Source organism: Lagenorhynchus albirostris, chromosome 11 (genome assembly GCF_949774975.1).
Source record: "Lagenorhynchus albirostris chromosome 11, mLagAlb1.1, whole genome shotgun sequence".
NCBI classification, from domain to species: Eukaryota; Metazoa; Chordata; class Mammalia; order Artiodactyla; family Delphinidae; genus Lagenorhynchus; species Lagenorhynchus albirostris.
The window spans coordinates 79,958,475-79,975,226 of record NC_083105.1 but is presented as its reverse complement, the minus strand read 5'-3'; the positions used below and the strand labels follow the sequence as shown (position 1 = coordinate 79,975,226).

General features: G+C 42.8%; 1 protein-coding gene across 6 annotated transcripts in view; it reads right to left on the bottom strand.

Moving 5' to 3' along the window:
• Positions 1-16,752, bottom strand: part of TMTC1 (transmembrane O-mannosyltransferase targeting cadherins 1) — a 264,710-nt gene that overhangs the window by 30,219 nt on the left and 217,739 nt on the right. For all 6 annotated transcript variants that reach the window (XM_060166630.1, XM_060166633.1, XM_060166634.1 and 3 more), the window contains one exon: positions 2,569-2,677. In XM_060166630.1, the coding sequence (XP_060022613.1) occupies positions 2,569-2,677 (109 nt within the window). The remainder of the gene's footprint in view (positions 1-2,568; positions 2,678-16,752) is intronic.

Here is a 16,752-nt window from a genome sequence, read left to right as displayed (position 1 = left end):
GTTGAACTGAATCTTGATATATGAGGATGATTTAGAAGGAGAGAAAGAAAAGACGGCACTATAGGAAGATGGAACTGTGTGAATGTCTGTAAAGAGCTCCCCCAAAACAACACACCGTGTCGTCACTGGTATTAGGTGAGTGACTTTGTCATTTACCTTCAGGGTAATTTGCATCAAGAAGAGCGCTTCAGTGTTCACTATCTGTCCCGCCAAGTTGTGAAAAAAGATATGACTGGGAACTCAATGCAATGCTTTATTTATTCACTTACAGAGAAACCGAGGCAGCTTTCAAAAATATAGAGCACAAATTGAATAAAATAAATTATTAAGAAAAATGATAAACCAAGTACAAGCAGCGCCCACAGAAAAGCAGCCTATCCCATCCAGGTGGCGGTTAGTCGGAGGGGGGCCCAAGGGGGATGAAACTAGAACTGATTTTCTTAGCATTTGTAAGGTCCTTCATGCATTAGATTAAAAATAAAGCAAAAAACGTGTAATTCAGGAGAAGGCTGGCCATTCCTAATACTGAGACATGACAGAAATTTCTCCCTCGAGTCCTCATTCAGAAGCCAGTGAACCATGTAACAGGTGTTGGCCTCAACCCCGCCCCAACCCTGCAGTTAGAAGGAGTAGTTTCACCTGGCTGTCCTCACACTGTCCCTCAGTGAAGGACAAGGGCACGACGTGAGGCGCAGTTCCGTTATGAAACAGCATGGTGGCCCACATGCCCAGCCCTACGTCAAATATGAGTAAAATCTAGATCACGTACTGGATTGCAGGAGCTACATGGTCTTCAGTTCATATCCATTCATTTATTCACTCAGTATTTACTGCTTGCATACAACGTGACAGACGTGGGGGGAAAGCCTTGAGTAAAAGAGACAGCCATTCTCATGGAGACTGGCTCACGGAAATATTCTAGTGGTGGGAGAAAGATCACAGGCAAATAGATGTATGTTAGACGGTGATAAATGCTCTGGGGAGAAGTCAGCCAGGGCCAGGAGACAGAGAAACATGTGGGGCAGTGAGGGAGTTATTTTGAAAGGGTAATCACAGACAGCCCTCTGATACGGAACTACGTGGGCAGAAACCAGCATGAGACGAGGAAGGAACTCTGACGTCTGGCAGAACAGTGTTGCAGGCAAAAGGCACAGTTAGCGCAAAGGCCCTAACTTTGTGTGCGGCTTGTCTGAGTAGCTGCAAGACACCCAACCAGGCAGAGGCAGGGAGGGTCTTCCTATGAAAATGAAGGAGCCAGGATGAGGTGAGAAAAGAGAATAATGATGGAATCAATCTTTTCTTCAGGAAACTCCCACTGTGTCTGCTTCAACACAAGCCAAAGGCAGCTGAGGACTGCCGTGTATACCATAAAACACGGCGATCGTCACTTCAGCTTAAACATTGTGCTAAAACAGGTATTAAAATCACCCACTACAGGGCTTCCCTGGTGGCGCAGTGGTTGAGAGTCCGCCTGCCGATGCAGGCGATGGGGTTCGGGCCCCGGTCCGGGAAGATCCCACATGCCGCGGAGCGGCGGGGCCCGTGAGCCATGGCCGCTGGGCCTGCGCGTCCGGAGCCTGTGCTCTGCAACGGGAGAGGCCACAACAGTGAGAGGCCCGTGTACCGCAAAAAAAAAAATCATCCACTACAGACACAGGCTTTTGTCTAAAGCCCACCTACACTATATGGAGAATATTAGAGTAAGACAACTAGACTTATCATTTCTGACACTTAAATATTCATTGAGTGTCCTAATTTTGTTTCCTGGTGAAACCTCCAAAGTTTTTGAAACGCAAATTGCACCCCTCTGTACCTGACATGCAGCATCAAATCATTCATTATATTTAAGCCAATGCTGCAGGGCATCTTTCAAAGGTGTTAAGTTTAATTTTAAAGACAATCTGGCAATTGTGTGGATAGCAGAATCTACCTTCTATTGTGGGCACTTATGTGTGTCAACGAAACTATATCGTCAATTTAGAGAAGACAACTTATATTTGTTTTCCCCACAGCAGGGGGCATGCATCCAGGACACCGAAAGTGGGATCAAATGGTTTAGACACAGTGAGAAGAATGAGGGGGAATCAAAATACCCCTCTGCTTTACGCCGTGAGAAATGTTCTCTCTTAGGAGCCTGTCCTACAAGACTCTGTGATCTTCTAACAGTTATAAGACATAGGATCTATAAGATTATTGGTAATTGGTTCCATAATGGGTTCAGAGATCTTAGACCATTAGCAATTCCCCAGAAAAATATAAGTGAGTAGTAATAAAACCAGCAAATACCATGTATTGTTCTTGTTAGATTTTGTCCCAAAGTGATGGAGAATATAGCAATGGCCTATATAATGGACCATCTTTGTCTAGAGGCCACCTACATACACAAAGAATACTGGAGTGAGAAAACTAGGTTTGTAATTTCTATCAAGAAGAAAACTGACATAGAGATCAGTTGTCTAATATGAGCTTACAAGTTAAATGATACATATAAAAATCTGGGTAATATTAATTTATATATTCAACAGAAACATTTAAAAATATTATGTGAAACTAAATGGTAACAATTACCTGCTCAGCCAGTAATGAAGCTAAGCTTGAATATGCATCTGCAAACTCGGGACCATATTTAATGGAATCTTTCAGTAAGATGATAGCCTCTTCCTTTTTCTCCTGAGACCTATAGGTTATAAGAGGGTAAAAAAGAACACCTTTTAATAAAACTTTAAATCCTCTGATTAGACTTGAAAATCTCATTTCTTTTAGCAAAGATTAACGGATTCACTCTGATTTTACTGCAAATGAATTACATTAGACTTCCTCCAGGTGCTAATAAGTTTCTGTCTCTGAATTCTCAGTGGGAAGAGATGTTAAGATATAAATGACACTGCAGGTTATTCACTGATTTCTCTACCTTCCATTTCTCGCCGTGTGCTCTTGAGAGTTTTATTTAAAAATGTACAAGTTTATTAAGCAGAAAGTTTGACCTTCAGAGGAGCAATTTTGGGCACATGACCTGGGTGGCATGGGAGCCAGTTTTCAACCATGTGGAGGATGGTTTGAACCCCTGCAGTACTAACTGTACCTCTGCAGGCTGGCTCCTAATGGGGTCTGAGCTACCTATCAGCAACAAGCCAGCCAAACTTCCCACGCTCATCTTTGCTTTTCTATCAAGAGAGATACTTTTACACATAATTTGTGAAATCAGAAGATACTGTGACTACTGGCTGGCAAAGAATGATCAGCTCTTTTATCCTCATATTTTTATTAAAAATCGGGCTGATGATTTCATTTTAGTCTTCTCCCAGTGATTACATTTTTTTTTTTTTCCCTGCGGTACATGGGCCTCTCACACTGTCATGGCCTCTCCCGTTGTGGAGCACAGACTCTGGACGCGCAGGCTCAGTGGCCATGGCTCACGGGCACAGCCGCTCCGCGGCATGTGGGATCTTCCCGGACTGGGGCACGAACCCGTGTCCCCTGCATCGGCAGGCGGACTCTCAACCACTGCGCCACCAGGGAAGCCCCCAGTGATTACATTTTTTATTTAAAGAGAACTCAAGGCTTCAAAGTTGTTACCACTATTTTGGGCGAAAGTTCTCTTTCCTGTTAGTGTCATGGGGAAACACTGTGTCATTAGCCTGATATCAGTATCCCTGAAGTCAAAAATGTACGCTGGCAGTGATCAACTTTGCCATCAATACAATTCCACATACACTGACCACTTGCTAAATGCTAGACATTGTAATTGGCAAAAGAGGTGGAATGAAGAATAGAACCATTGGAACTATGGAGGGCACACAGCCTAAGGGTCCCCCAACTTCATGAGTTACCAATACTGAACTGTGTGCTTATGTTTTTACTACGTAGGGTCAACAATCATTTATTCAACAATGAATATGTACCAAATGCTCTGGTCAATTTTCATATAACATCATTAATTTAATTCTCACAGCAATCCCAGGCAGCAGGTATTACTGTCCTATTATGCTCATTTTTCTAATGAGAAAAATTTGGATTCAGAAAAGTCAAGTGACTCATCATATTTCCATAACTAGTGTTCTGAGTCAAGATCTGGTGCTCTTCCATCACACTATACTTGCTTATTCTAACTACTTAGAAATCCACCTCCTATGAGCTTGATGCCCGAAGTGTGAACCATGGACCAGTAATCATCAACATCACCTAGGAGCTGGTTAGCAGTACAGAGTCTCAGGCCCCATCTGGACCTAAAGAATCAGACCCTGAATGTTAAAAAGATTCTCAGGTAATTTGTACTCACATTGAGATTTTAGTAGCACGGCTCCCTGAACTATCAAAGGCAGCTGAGAGTAGCTCCTGCTATATAGAACCCCTGTGTAGGGCTTCAGGCTCTGCAGGATGAAGATCTATAGGGGAAAACTAGTATTGACTCCATACGTTTGAGTTCCAATTACTAGAAGCAACAGGTTACAAGACGATTTTACGTAGAAGACAGTCTCCTCTCACAGACCTTGAAAAAAAGGTCATGTTTCCAGCAGAGGCATTGCATTCAATGTCTCTCTTGCATTCAATACACTATTCAATGTAGCAAACGTGAAAACATTTGTCATTGCGTTAGCTGTTTCCCAGGGGAGGTGGCTGTCCACACTATCCTCTCCTTAATGGGGTATAGCTAACTCAAACTCTGGCTCCTCTCAATACACAGTCCTGCCCTTGATATCAAGGTGTAACATCTGTGTCGTTAAGTGGCTCATCTTTGGGATGTGGCTTTAAAGTGGTGCGGTTATAAGAAACTGGCATTATAGCTCTCTCGGTGCTGCTTTCTTGTCAATTCATTCATTTAGTTGACATTCAGAGTGTCTGTAAAACTCTATGGAAGACCACTATGTTTACATATGCTTGCGTTTCTAAAATATACCTTGAAGTAATTCTTTCATGGGCACATGTTTTTAAATGAAAACTGCTTTTTTTTTTAACATCTTGTAATTGCTTTACAATGTTGTGCTAGTTTCTGCTGTATAACAAAGTGAATCAGCTATACATATACATATATCCCCATATCCCCTCTGTCTTGTGCCTCCCTCCCACCCTCCCTATCCCACCCCTCTAGGTCGTCACAAAGCACTAAGCTGATCTCCCTGTGCTATGCTGCTGCTTCCCACTAGCTATCTATTTTACATTTGGTAGTGTATATATGTCAATGCCACTCTCTCACTTCGTCCCAGCTTACCCTTCCCCCTCCCCATGTCCTCAAGTCCATTCTCTACATCTGCGTCTTTATTCCTGTCCTGCCCCTAGGTTCATAAGAACCTTTTTTTTTTTTAGATTCCATATATTTGTGTTAGCATACATATATAGTATTTGTTAGTATTTGTTTTTCTCATTCTGACTTACTTCACTCTGTATGACAGACTCTAGGTCCATCCACCTCACTACAAAACCCTCAATTTCGTTTCTTTTTATGGCTGAGTAATATTTCATTGTATATATGTGCCACATCTTCTTTATCCATTCACCTGTCGATGGACACTTAGGTTGCTTCCATGACCTGGCTATTGTAAATAGTGCTGCAATGTACATTGTGGTACATGTCTCTTTTTGAATTATGGTTTTCTCATGGTATACGCCCAGTAGTGGGATTGCTATATCATATGGTAGTTCTATTTTTATGAAAACTTACTTTTAATCCTGGTAATTTAACTATTGGTTTCATGGTTAGAAGAAGTCTTCCTCCAAGGATTTCATAAATCTTTATTAACATTAATTTGGAAATTTTCCCAAAATCCAAAGGAAGATATAGATTTAGGAAACTGAGTCTGAAAATTAAGCCCCTCAGGACATAATTTAGCTTGGATATTCTTTAAAATCAGCAGAGAAAAAGCCACAACAATTTGATAGCAAAGAGTTAATGATTTTCATTTGTTATGACTCACATCAGTTAGAATGACAGCTTAATCTTTCATATATAAACTCAGTGAGGTTAATTACCACTTACTACAGTGAGTGAATCTAAATACTTGAGGTTGTCCATTCACATTCATGTGACATATTGGAAAAGTTAGCATCAAAGTTATGTACAGGGAACTCAAATTCTTTATGAAAAACTGTACCTCTATTAATCTCTTGAGAGACTGACTTGATATACTTTTTTTAAAAAAATAAATTTATTTATTTTTGGCTGTGTTGGGTCTTCATTGCTGTGTGTGGGCTTTCTCTAATTGTGGCGAGTAGGGGCTACTCTTTGGTGCGGTGCATGGGCTCTAGGTGTGCGGGCTTCAGTAGCTGTAGGCACGCGGGCTCATTAGTTGTGGCTTGCAGGCTCTAGAGTGCAGCCTCAGTAGCTGTGGTGCACGGGCTTAGCTGCTCCGCAGCATGTGGGATCTTCACGGATCAGGGATGGAACCCGTGTCCCCTGCATTGGCAGGTGGATTCTTAACCACTGTGCCACCAGGTAAGTCCCTGACTGATATACTTTCAAAAAACATCTCATCATGTAATTTCACATGGTATGTAACTATTACGAGATGCAAAAACTGGGGCAGATGAGATTTTTCCTCTTAGCTCTGCACTCTTGGATGACTCTGCTTTTCCCTGGGAGCCTTTGAAAGTCATTAGAGCCCAATAGGGGTCAGGCACATGCCAAGTTGACAGATATTTTTAAATGTTTTTTTAAGAAAGCCCAAGAAATGGATAAGTGGTAAATTTATTGTTGCTGTTTATGTTTCTGAAAGGAAGAGGAATAGCAGGGAAGGTATATTTCTTCCGTGGTTTCTCTTTTGCTCACCCTTTGGTAGGAGTTTATGAAATTGGTGTGGTTTTGACACAATAACTTACAGCAAATAATCACCTAAATAGAACCTTCCTTGGCCATATAGTAACGGAATTACCACGTGAGAATTGAACTTCATTGCAACCTGTTTCTGAATTCAATAGCATCCTTTCATATCTGCATTATGGCCCATGTTTCTTTGCTAATTATCCCATATTCAAAAACAAGGGCAATATTCCTACAATTCTATTGGATTATTGCAGCCTAGAGTGCATCTTACTGAGTTGTGCTTGCTAACAGCTTAGTTCACACCCTGTTTCTAGTTCCCTCTTTCTCCTCCTTCTATTTACAGACAACTAAAAGATACATTTTTTTCTAGAGCACTGCTCTCAACACATTCCCTTATATAAAAATCTTCATTAATGCCCTACTGCTTACAGATAGACTCTTAGTTTAAAACCCTCTATAGTATGGTCCTGACCAATGTTCCAAACGTACCCAGTGGTGTGGACGAGTGGTACTAGTCCCGCCAGATTGAGTGGCCTTTGGTATCTATTCTACAGAACCTAAGAGATCAGTACTCCACTGCTTCTCTGCCCTCACTGTAGGTTTAAAATCACTTGAGGTGCTTTTGTAAAGGCCTTAGTGTTCTGAGGTTGGGTCTTTTAATAGCTCTGATGATCCCCTTATCAGAGCTCCTAACCATGCAACACAATCAAAAACCATATAGATGCTACCTTTCTTAAAGTTTGATTTCCTTTTTGAGCCTCCATTAAGAAGAAAAGATAGGGGAATCGCTATTAAAAGCCTTGTTCTGGCCTCCAAGGGGGCAGCTGCCCTTTGTTCTTCAGCTCAACATTCTGAGCAGTAACTGGGCTTGAGCCCACTGGGCTTCTGCAAGGCCCTGGCACAGCACCTGAAGGGCTGCCCCAGTGCCTTCAGCGGGGGGGTGGGAGTCTATCAGTGAGGGCGTCACACAGGTAGGTTTTTAAAGCTTCAGGTTTCACAGTAGTTGTCTGCTGAACATTTACTCTCTGCTAAAGACAGAGTTAAGTGATTCCTTTGCATTATTTAATTCCCATTAAGCATTATGAATTATGCAAAATTATCTCCATTATAAAGATTTAGAAAACAATACTAGCAACCACCACCCCAACAAAAATAAAAACCTGAGATTTGGAGAGCTCACACGATTTGCCCTGACCACACAGCTACTATACCACTAGGATTCGAATATGCAACTTCAACTCTCACGTGTTCCATCACCAGGCCATGATTGGCCTTTCTGCATCCACTCTGTTAAATGTCATGTGCTCTGTCTGTGACCATTACTAAGTTGTAAGCTCTTTCATAGGCAGGACCCATATCTTATTAATCTTACTTCTTTTATCCCAGAGACTAGTACAGTGATCTGCGTAAATAGAAATTCAATAATCGCTAAATTATTTTTTTAAAACCATGGTTTTAATATTTTCTTTATTACTAGATCTTCGTAAATCTCCTTAAATAAGCTTTCTTTTTAAATAACAGAGGAGAATGATATATTTATCTATTTTATATTTCTGTTTCTACAGCTTTTTCAATATTGTAGAAGTGATCCTAGAAAAAGAGAAGCATCTCAAGCCTTAGACTCATAAGAAAATTACAAGTATAGCTTCCATTCATTGAGCACTTCTTATTTAGCAGGCACTGTTAAGCAGCTTCTCCAGCTTAACTCTGAAGAGTAGCTAAAAGCACAGATTCAAAAGCCAGAATGACTGGGTTATGACTCCATCTCCACTATTTCCTAACTGTACTCCCTTAGGCAAATCGTCCGCCCTGCGTCTCTGGCACACAGTAGGTATTATATATTTTGGCTTTTAGTAGCTCATTTAATGTTTCTAAAATCACCCATTAAAACCTATATTCCCCCCCCACTTTTATTTGTTTATTTTTAATTAATTAATTTGTTTTTTTTTGGCTGCGCTGGGTCTTCGTTGCTGTGCGCGGGCTTCCTCTAGTTGCCGCGAGCGCGGGCTACTCTTCATTGCTGTGCGTGGGCTTCTTACGCGGGCTACTCTTGCTGCGGAGCATGGGCTCCAGTAGTTGCGGCTCGCGGGCTCTAGAGCGCGGGCTCAGTAGTGTGGTGCACGGGCTTAGCTGCTCTGCGGTATGTGGGATCTTCCTGGACCAGGGCTTGAACCTGTTTCCCCTGCATCGGCAGGCAGATTCTTAACCACTGCGCCACCAGGGAAGTCACCTCCCCCTCACACACACACTTTTAAAAATGTGGTGTTTTTGAAATTCCTTCTAAAGTAATATATCAGTACTTTCACATTTCAAATTATTCATGAGAAATTTAAGTTAGATGTTAGAGTGATTTTTCCTGTGCCTGGTCTTATACCATAATGGATTTGGGGTGTAAAAATCATCATTAAATACACAACTGAGGGCTTCCCTGGTGGCGCAGTGGTTGAGAGTCCGCCTGCCGATGCAGGGGACGCGGGTTCGTGCCCTGGTCCGGGAAGATCCCACATGCTGCGGAGCGGCTGTGCCCGTGAGCCATGGCCACCGAGCCTGCGCGTCAGGAGCCTGTGCTCCGCAACGGGAGAGGCCACAACGGTGAGAGGCCCACGTACCGCAAAAACAAACAAACAAACAAACAAAAAATACACAACTGAATAGCACTGCACTAAATGTAAAATAACCCAGTAATAAGCAGAGTCAAAACCCCTAAAAACCTCATTCTAAGGCAAATGTCAAGCTGAGGAGGCCTAAACGGCAGACTGATAGTTCAGAATCCACTCAGCTGCTATTAGAGCCACACAAAGGAGTAGGTCTTCATTTTGCAGGGGTGATGGCTAAAGGTGAATATTTAAGCAAGAAAGAATCAGGAGCAATTTTGAACCTCTTTTTCAGCCACGCCAGGAAAGCTTCTTAGAAAAGAAAGTTTTAAGCAGTTATTTCCATGTAAAAAGGAATAACAAGAGAGGCAGAAAATTTCAAATAGACTTTACAAAATTCTTAATAATGGGAATTACCTTTGTATTCTGGCAGTACAGATCACCCCTGGGCCAGCATTAGACAGTATTAAAACTCCCTAATGCATTCTTTTGGCTCTATAACAGGCAGTTCAGTGAAATCCAAAGCCCATTATCAATGTAAGCCCCCTCTATATAGGAATACTCTGTTAGCCATTTAGACTGAATTGACAAGTCAATTCAAAAGGGGGAAAATATGAAAATAACATCTTCCTCTGAATTCACCAAGCATGTGATACAGGTAACCAAGTCCACAGGTTGTTTTTCTGAATTCCAGAGAAAAAGCTTGAAGTACGTAGCTCATAACAGGTGAATAAATTGACAAAATGAAGCCTCAGTACATCCCCCGTCCAATTAGGCACGGGCACACCTTTTGTCTGGAGTCACAGAAAGGAACACTCTGAGATCCTCCGGAAACTCATGTCACACTCAGGACACTGAGGTCTGTCTGAGCTTCTGTGAAGGATTCAGCAGACACTGAGGGAACTATTAGAGATCCCTGGGTAGATGGGAGAAGCAGGGAGGAGTGAAGCGCTCCTGGGTTAGGAAATATTTATTGCCTCTCTGCACCCTGAATGTCTTCATCTGCCGAAGAAAGTCACCAGCCGATGATCGACAATCCTCCATGACCTAAAATATTCTATCTTCACTTTTTCCTTAGATCAACTGTTCTCAAATTTTAGTGCTTAAGAATCATTCAGTGTTTGATAAAATGTAGGATCCCAGGCTTCATAAGATTCAGTAGGTCTGAGGCAGGGCCAAGGAATCATTATTCTTAAAAATCTTAGAAAGCCCCTCAGGTGATTCTGGTGAGGGTGGTCTTCAGCCTCTGCTTTAGAAACTCTGCCCTGGTTACTATGTGGGGTCTGCCTGATCAGTTGTTCCTTGATATAAGACTAAAATGTAACAGGATGAGGAAAGGTAAAAGGAGAAAGAAGACTTTCTGGAACAATCGGAGCCAAAGAGAAGGGTCACAGTGGCTGGTTGATTTGCCCGGATGGGCGATACTTCTGGACGCCAGGTGATGTGGGGAGGCTGCAGTGGAGGTGCCTGGAGGGTGACGCTGTAATTGGAAGAGGCAGTTTTCTCTCTCGTAGAAGCTCTGTGGTGAATGCCCGCTTTTGTGCATCCAAGTCTTAGTGCCGGTGTTAGCCATATAGGCATCAACAGAAGTAAAAATCTCCTAATATTCTGCAAGCAAAACTCTGCTCCCTTAAGTCTCCCCCAGGAATTTCCAAAAGGCTAAACTTCCTGAGAAGGAGTCCCTGGGACCAATAACATCTTCCTCATTGAATTCATAAGAGAAGCATTAAGTAGAAATTAGATCTTGTTCATAATATGCAAATTTCGGCATTCAACATTTGTAGTTTCCCAGGGAATTTTCCCTTTGGTTATACAGCAGTGGGGCTGTTTTTCTCGTGTGTTAAGTAACAACATTTGCCTCATCTCACTTTCCTGGATCGGTCTCACTGACAGATAGTTAGAAAAAGCAAATTTTCTAAAAGCAATTTTTAGAAAATTCAGCACATTTTCTTTTAGTAATTAAGGACCGGTTAAGTTTGTCAATTTAGAAAACTTTCTGGATTCCTGTGTACAATCTCATGACACATCATTTAAACTGAAAGCAGATGCTTGCTTTGAAAGAGTATTGACATTTTGGGAGAATCTGGGAAATGCAATAACAGAAATAAATGGATTTGGCAATCCCCTTGGCAGTAGTAAAATTTCCTATTAACCAGTGTGAACTTGGAATGCTGGGCAGTCTCTTAACTACCATTCCTTTGTTGGGGTGTATTGTTATTGTTGGATTCAGAAATAATGTCTCTCACAAAGGGAAAAGACTTTGATTTGGGGTGGGGAAGGGGGTGCTAATAGACTCTGCCAGCTCCTCGGAAAAAACTGAATTGTGAAAGTCAAATTTTGAATGTCTGACTAAGGCTATCTTTTCAGAGCACATGTTTTTCTGTGGCTCTACTGTCTTTCCTAGTAGAAGGAAAAGAAGAAAACTGGATCGTACCCTGAATAGCCTCTTTTATGTTCTAGTTTACTGGGCGATGCAATGGAAACCTAGTTTACAGGCCCTTGCCCTAGTGTTTCTGCTTGATTCTTTATGGAAGCCACATAGGAGAACTGTCTGGAGGACAGGTTCATGTTATGTGCTGGTGAAGACCGCAAAGCCACACTCACTATAGTTAGAATTATGAGTAGATCCCCTGCAATCCCCCCTCCCTCTCGCAGTGGGTTTGCAGGACGAGTCAGGTCACTCACCGGAGAACAATGGGAGGTAGTCGGATGCCCGCCACGCCCTGTGTGGGGTGCCTGGCCTTTAACACCTCTCTCCCCAGCTGAAAGCTGAGGAAGGGAACGATGGACAGTTCTGACGCTGTCTCGTCACACAGCTGCAGGCACGGAGACAGAGCTCACACAAAGACCTCACACAGGGGCTGGCATGGAGTAGGTCCTGAGGAAAGGTTCCTCCTGAGTCCCCTCCTCCCTTACTCCTTTGGCACTTGAGGTCTTCATCTGCTCGGTGAGGTCCCTGCCCTGGACCCCAGCAGCAGAACGCCTGCCCCCCGATGGCCTTGCTCCTGCACCACGTGTGCATGGAGGTGGGCTGGGAGGGGTGGGGGGACGAGTCCCAAGCCAGCAACTCTTCAAAGCACACAAAATATTTATGCCAAGCTTTTCCATGATTTGAAGGAAAGCATAGAAACCATGTCCCCAGGTTGGGACCTGGAAGAGAAGGCAGCTGAGACTAGCCTGGTTTAGCCAGGATTCACCTACGCCATAGATAAAGAGTCATTTTGATGATGCAGTGGAATGCACGTCCCTGGCTTTGGCTCAGGCGGGTTGCTGTCTAAATCCCAGCTCTGCCCTCACCAGCTGTATGACTTGGGTTAGATGTTCCACCTCCATGAGCCTCAGTGGCCGAATCTGTGAAAGGTGCACATTAATCCCTCCAGGCTCCTGTAATTGTGGGATAGACACGCAAGGGCATCGTGCTTAGCAGAGCATCGTGCGCGTGGGGTGATGCAGTCCCTGGCAGCTCCCTGGGCTCCTTCCCCTCTCCAGCTGGAGTTTCATCTGGATTTTCTACCTGAAGCCTCACTGATTTATCAGCAAAGGCAGGATACTGCTCCAAGGTAATATTGCCTCTGCAAAGAAAAGGGACTTCCAAATTCCTTTCTGATCTTCCATTTACATTTCAGTAAAGAGATTAGAACCTTGGAGTCATGGTTAAAACCATAGATTCCTGCAGCTAGACAGCTTTACAGAATCCCCTGGTCCCGTCTCTTATTTTGAAGAGAAGGAAACTGAGTCTCAAGGAGGTTGAATATTGCCTGAAACTGTTCAACAGCAGGAATAGAAAATGTGTTGCCTCCTTCTGATGTATTATTAACTTTATACTAAGAAGATGAGCTTCAAATTGAAGTGAGGAATTATACCCCTGGACTAGTAATAATTAATAATAACTAAGGCTTATTTCATCTTTATTGGGGGCTAGGAATTATGTTAAGTACTTACACGCATTCTCCTGTTTAGGACTCATGGAGGACCTGGTTACTAGTACTATTTTTACTTTATAAGTGAGTGATTGGAGCCATTGCAAGATCCAGTTGTTCTCCCAGGTCACACACTGCTATGTGGTAGAGCTGAGATCCAAACTCACTAAGCTCCACGACTCCTATTCCTGAAGACAGCATGGGGAGACAGTCAGCGCGGCCGTGGGATGTAACCGAATGGCTGGCTCTAGAGGTCCCACTTCACAGCTCGTGTCACATGACCTCCCTCACTGTCCCTGGATCTGTAACAGGGGAGTGAAGGTGCCTGCCCTCCACAAACACTCAGTGGGCAGGTTCATGAGACGTGAGGAGGTGCTTTGTAATTTGTCATTCAAGTGTTACTGTCCTTTTCACTTGGAGGAGGAGAGGTGGCAGAAAGGTTGAGGGCAGTCAGCCCTGCAGTGGTGGCACCACAGGAAAGCACCAGGGTGGGCCCTGTACGACGGAGGGAGGTTGGCAGAATTAGTAAGGAGTCAGCAAGAAGGGAGGGAGCCTTAAAGCCTCCTTCACCTCCCCAAGGTGCTTCCTGGGACAGACCCCCGCAGGCCACAGGCAAGCGTGAGTCAGAGTGGACACAGACAACATGCATATTTCTCTTTCTGTCCTTGGTATTTCTCCTCCTGGTCTACACAGAGCATTTTTAGATTTGAAAGTTTTTTGAGGCTCTCTAACAACTTACATTCTGAATTTAGCCTGTGTCAGGGCAAAGTTGATCTCCTACTGGGTTTGTGATTAAAAAGTTGATATGCCTGGTTCTCTAAAGTAAGACAATGTACGCAAGAAGAAATTTCCAGTGAATACATGCATTTTAGTATTCTTTTAATTGATTTGTACCTTCTTTAAGCTATGAGTCAGGAGTTGTTCCAAGACATTCCCCAGCACAGGAGCTTAAGGGCACTAGATTGCAAATGAGGCCAGGAAAGATTATGAGAGTTAAAGGGGTGGGAAAATGATCTTCGGGACAGGAAAGACCACTGAAAACTCCTGTACTTGACAAAGCAGTCTGGTCTGTTTAATTATCCTCTGTCAGAAATATTTATGCAAGGAAAGAAAATGATGACCTTCCAATGCCTTCAAGAGCGTAAAATTAAAGCTTGTTCTCCCTGACAGTACTTCCTGTGCAGAACTGTCTTCTGGCCTCAGGAGTGTTTATTGCAGCCATCACAGCAAAAGCAAGGATTGAGAAAAGGGACCCTTCCTTCTTCCTTGCAAACCACACTATGGATTTAAAACAACTCACTCATGCTCAAGTCATTGGTAAACACAGCATGACTGAGAAGAGTTTTGGTGGGGGAGAGTTACTTACAAAAATATTTTAATAATTAGCAATCTGTTTAGATACAAATAACTCCCAAATCTTGAGGAAGTAGGTAAACGTTCTCATCATTCCCTAGATAATTCAGTTTTGTACAGACATGGAATATAAGATGATGAAATGCAAATGAAACAATATTTTGGGTGAACTAGAAGAGCTGTTACTTTAAAACCTCTGTAATATTCTCTCAAATGTAGTTTGCATGTTTCTATTTCTCAAACAGTGACCAGGGGTCAGTTTGGCTGGGTGTCTGGGTTTATACAGTGTGGGGAGCAGCAGAAAATAAGGAAGAAAGTGGCAGGATTACGGGAAGTCCTGAATGTTCATACGTTTGGACTGTATGTGTGTATGTGATGGAGAATCAATGACATTTAGAGGGAGGGAGGAAGAAGAGTAGATATTGGAAATGGAAAAGAAACAATGTGTTATAATACAAAAATGAAATAAAGAGCTTCAAAAACAGTGGGAGGTCAACAGGATTATATTCTTCACTTCAGAGAAATCATGGGGAGTGAGAGCCCAGAGAACCTTTGGAATTCACAGCTGATGTTTAGAGAGCAGCTCCACCGGAGGCTGAATGAACAGGTGGGGGGGAAGAAGAAGCACCAAGTGGCAACCGTTCTTCTCACCAATTTGATCAGAGAAAGGAAGGAGTGAGGAGAACCACTTGAGGGAGTAGCTGAACGGAGACGTTCCCCAGGGGAATGTGGGGCATGTGGAAGTTTGTGCAATGGGAAGAATCTGAAGACCTAAGAGAATGCCCATGATAATGGACAGGGAAAGGTAGAGAAAGAGAATCAAGAACACATGTGGATTTTACACTAATGACTAATGGCTAAAATAAAAGAGACTGACGACACCAGATGTTAGTGAGGATGCTAAGCAAGTGGATCTCTCACCAGTGTTGATGGAGTGAAAAGCGGTACAGTTACTTTGGAGAACTGTTTATTTGGCAGGTTCTTAAAACATTAAAGATACATCTACCCACAATTCTATTCCTAGGTATTTATCCCAGAATACTAAATATACAAACCTATAAACAAACCAAGTATCTACCCACAGGAAAATGGATAAACAAATTACAGCATATTTACACAATGAAATACTACTCGTCAGTTAAAAAAAAACATGTAACATGCAACAACATGGATAAGACTCAAAAAAATCATGCTACAGAAAATATCCAGATGCCAAAAAGTATATATGTAATGTTCACCTTTAAATGAAGTTCTATGACAAGCTAAAACTAGCTTCTGGTGAAAAAATTTGAACAATGATTGCCTCAGGGGAGGGAGAAATTTACTGGAAAGAGGCATGAGGGGTCTTTCTGGGGTGAAATGTTCTCTATGTTATTTTGGGGGTAATTACAACAGTATATAAAATTGCCAAAACTCATTGTACCAAATACTAAAGATTGTGCACTTTTGCGTTTAATTATGCCTCAGTTTTAAAAAACCACATAACCGGGCTTCCCTGGTGGCGCAGTGGTTGAGAGTCCACCTGCCGATGCCGCGGAGCGGCTGGGCCCGTGAGCCATGGCCGCTGAGCCTGCACGTCCGGAGCCTGTGCTCCGCAACGGGAGAGGCCGCAACAGTGAGAGGCCTGCGTACTGCAAAAAACAAAAAACAAAAAAAAGCAAAAAAATCCCCAACATAACCACAGGTGTGAGCACTAGGCTTATTAGGGAGGCAAGACAACCCTTCCTCCCTTGGAAGAACAAAAGAAGAGGACATTTAGGAATATGTAAGAAATGAGGTAGGAAGAAGGGAAGCTGCAAAAATTAACCTTAAATGACTTGAATATTCTTAGTAAAAGTAAAAGATTATGTCATCTCCTGGGTGCATGCATAGGCACTGAGGAGGGGAACAAAGGATACTTATATTAGGAAAACAGAAAATATTTGGGAGGTATTATAAGACCGTAAGGGATGAATTTCTAATAGCTCTAACTCCTGATCCTGCTTTTCCCCCACAATGCTGTCTTCAGAGTTTTGTAAGGGCCCCATCAGACTCAGATGTATGTTTTTTCCTCCAACACTTGAGAGACTGGATGAGGGTCTAGGACACACATACAGAGACACCGCATCTTGGAGCAGGGGCAGTGCAG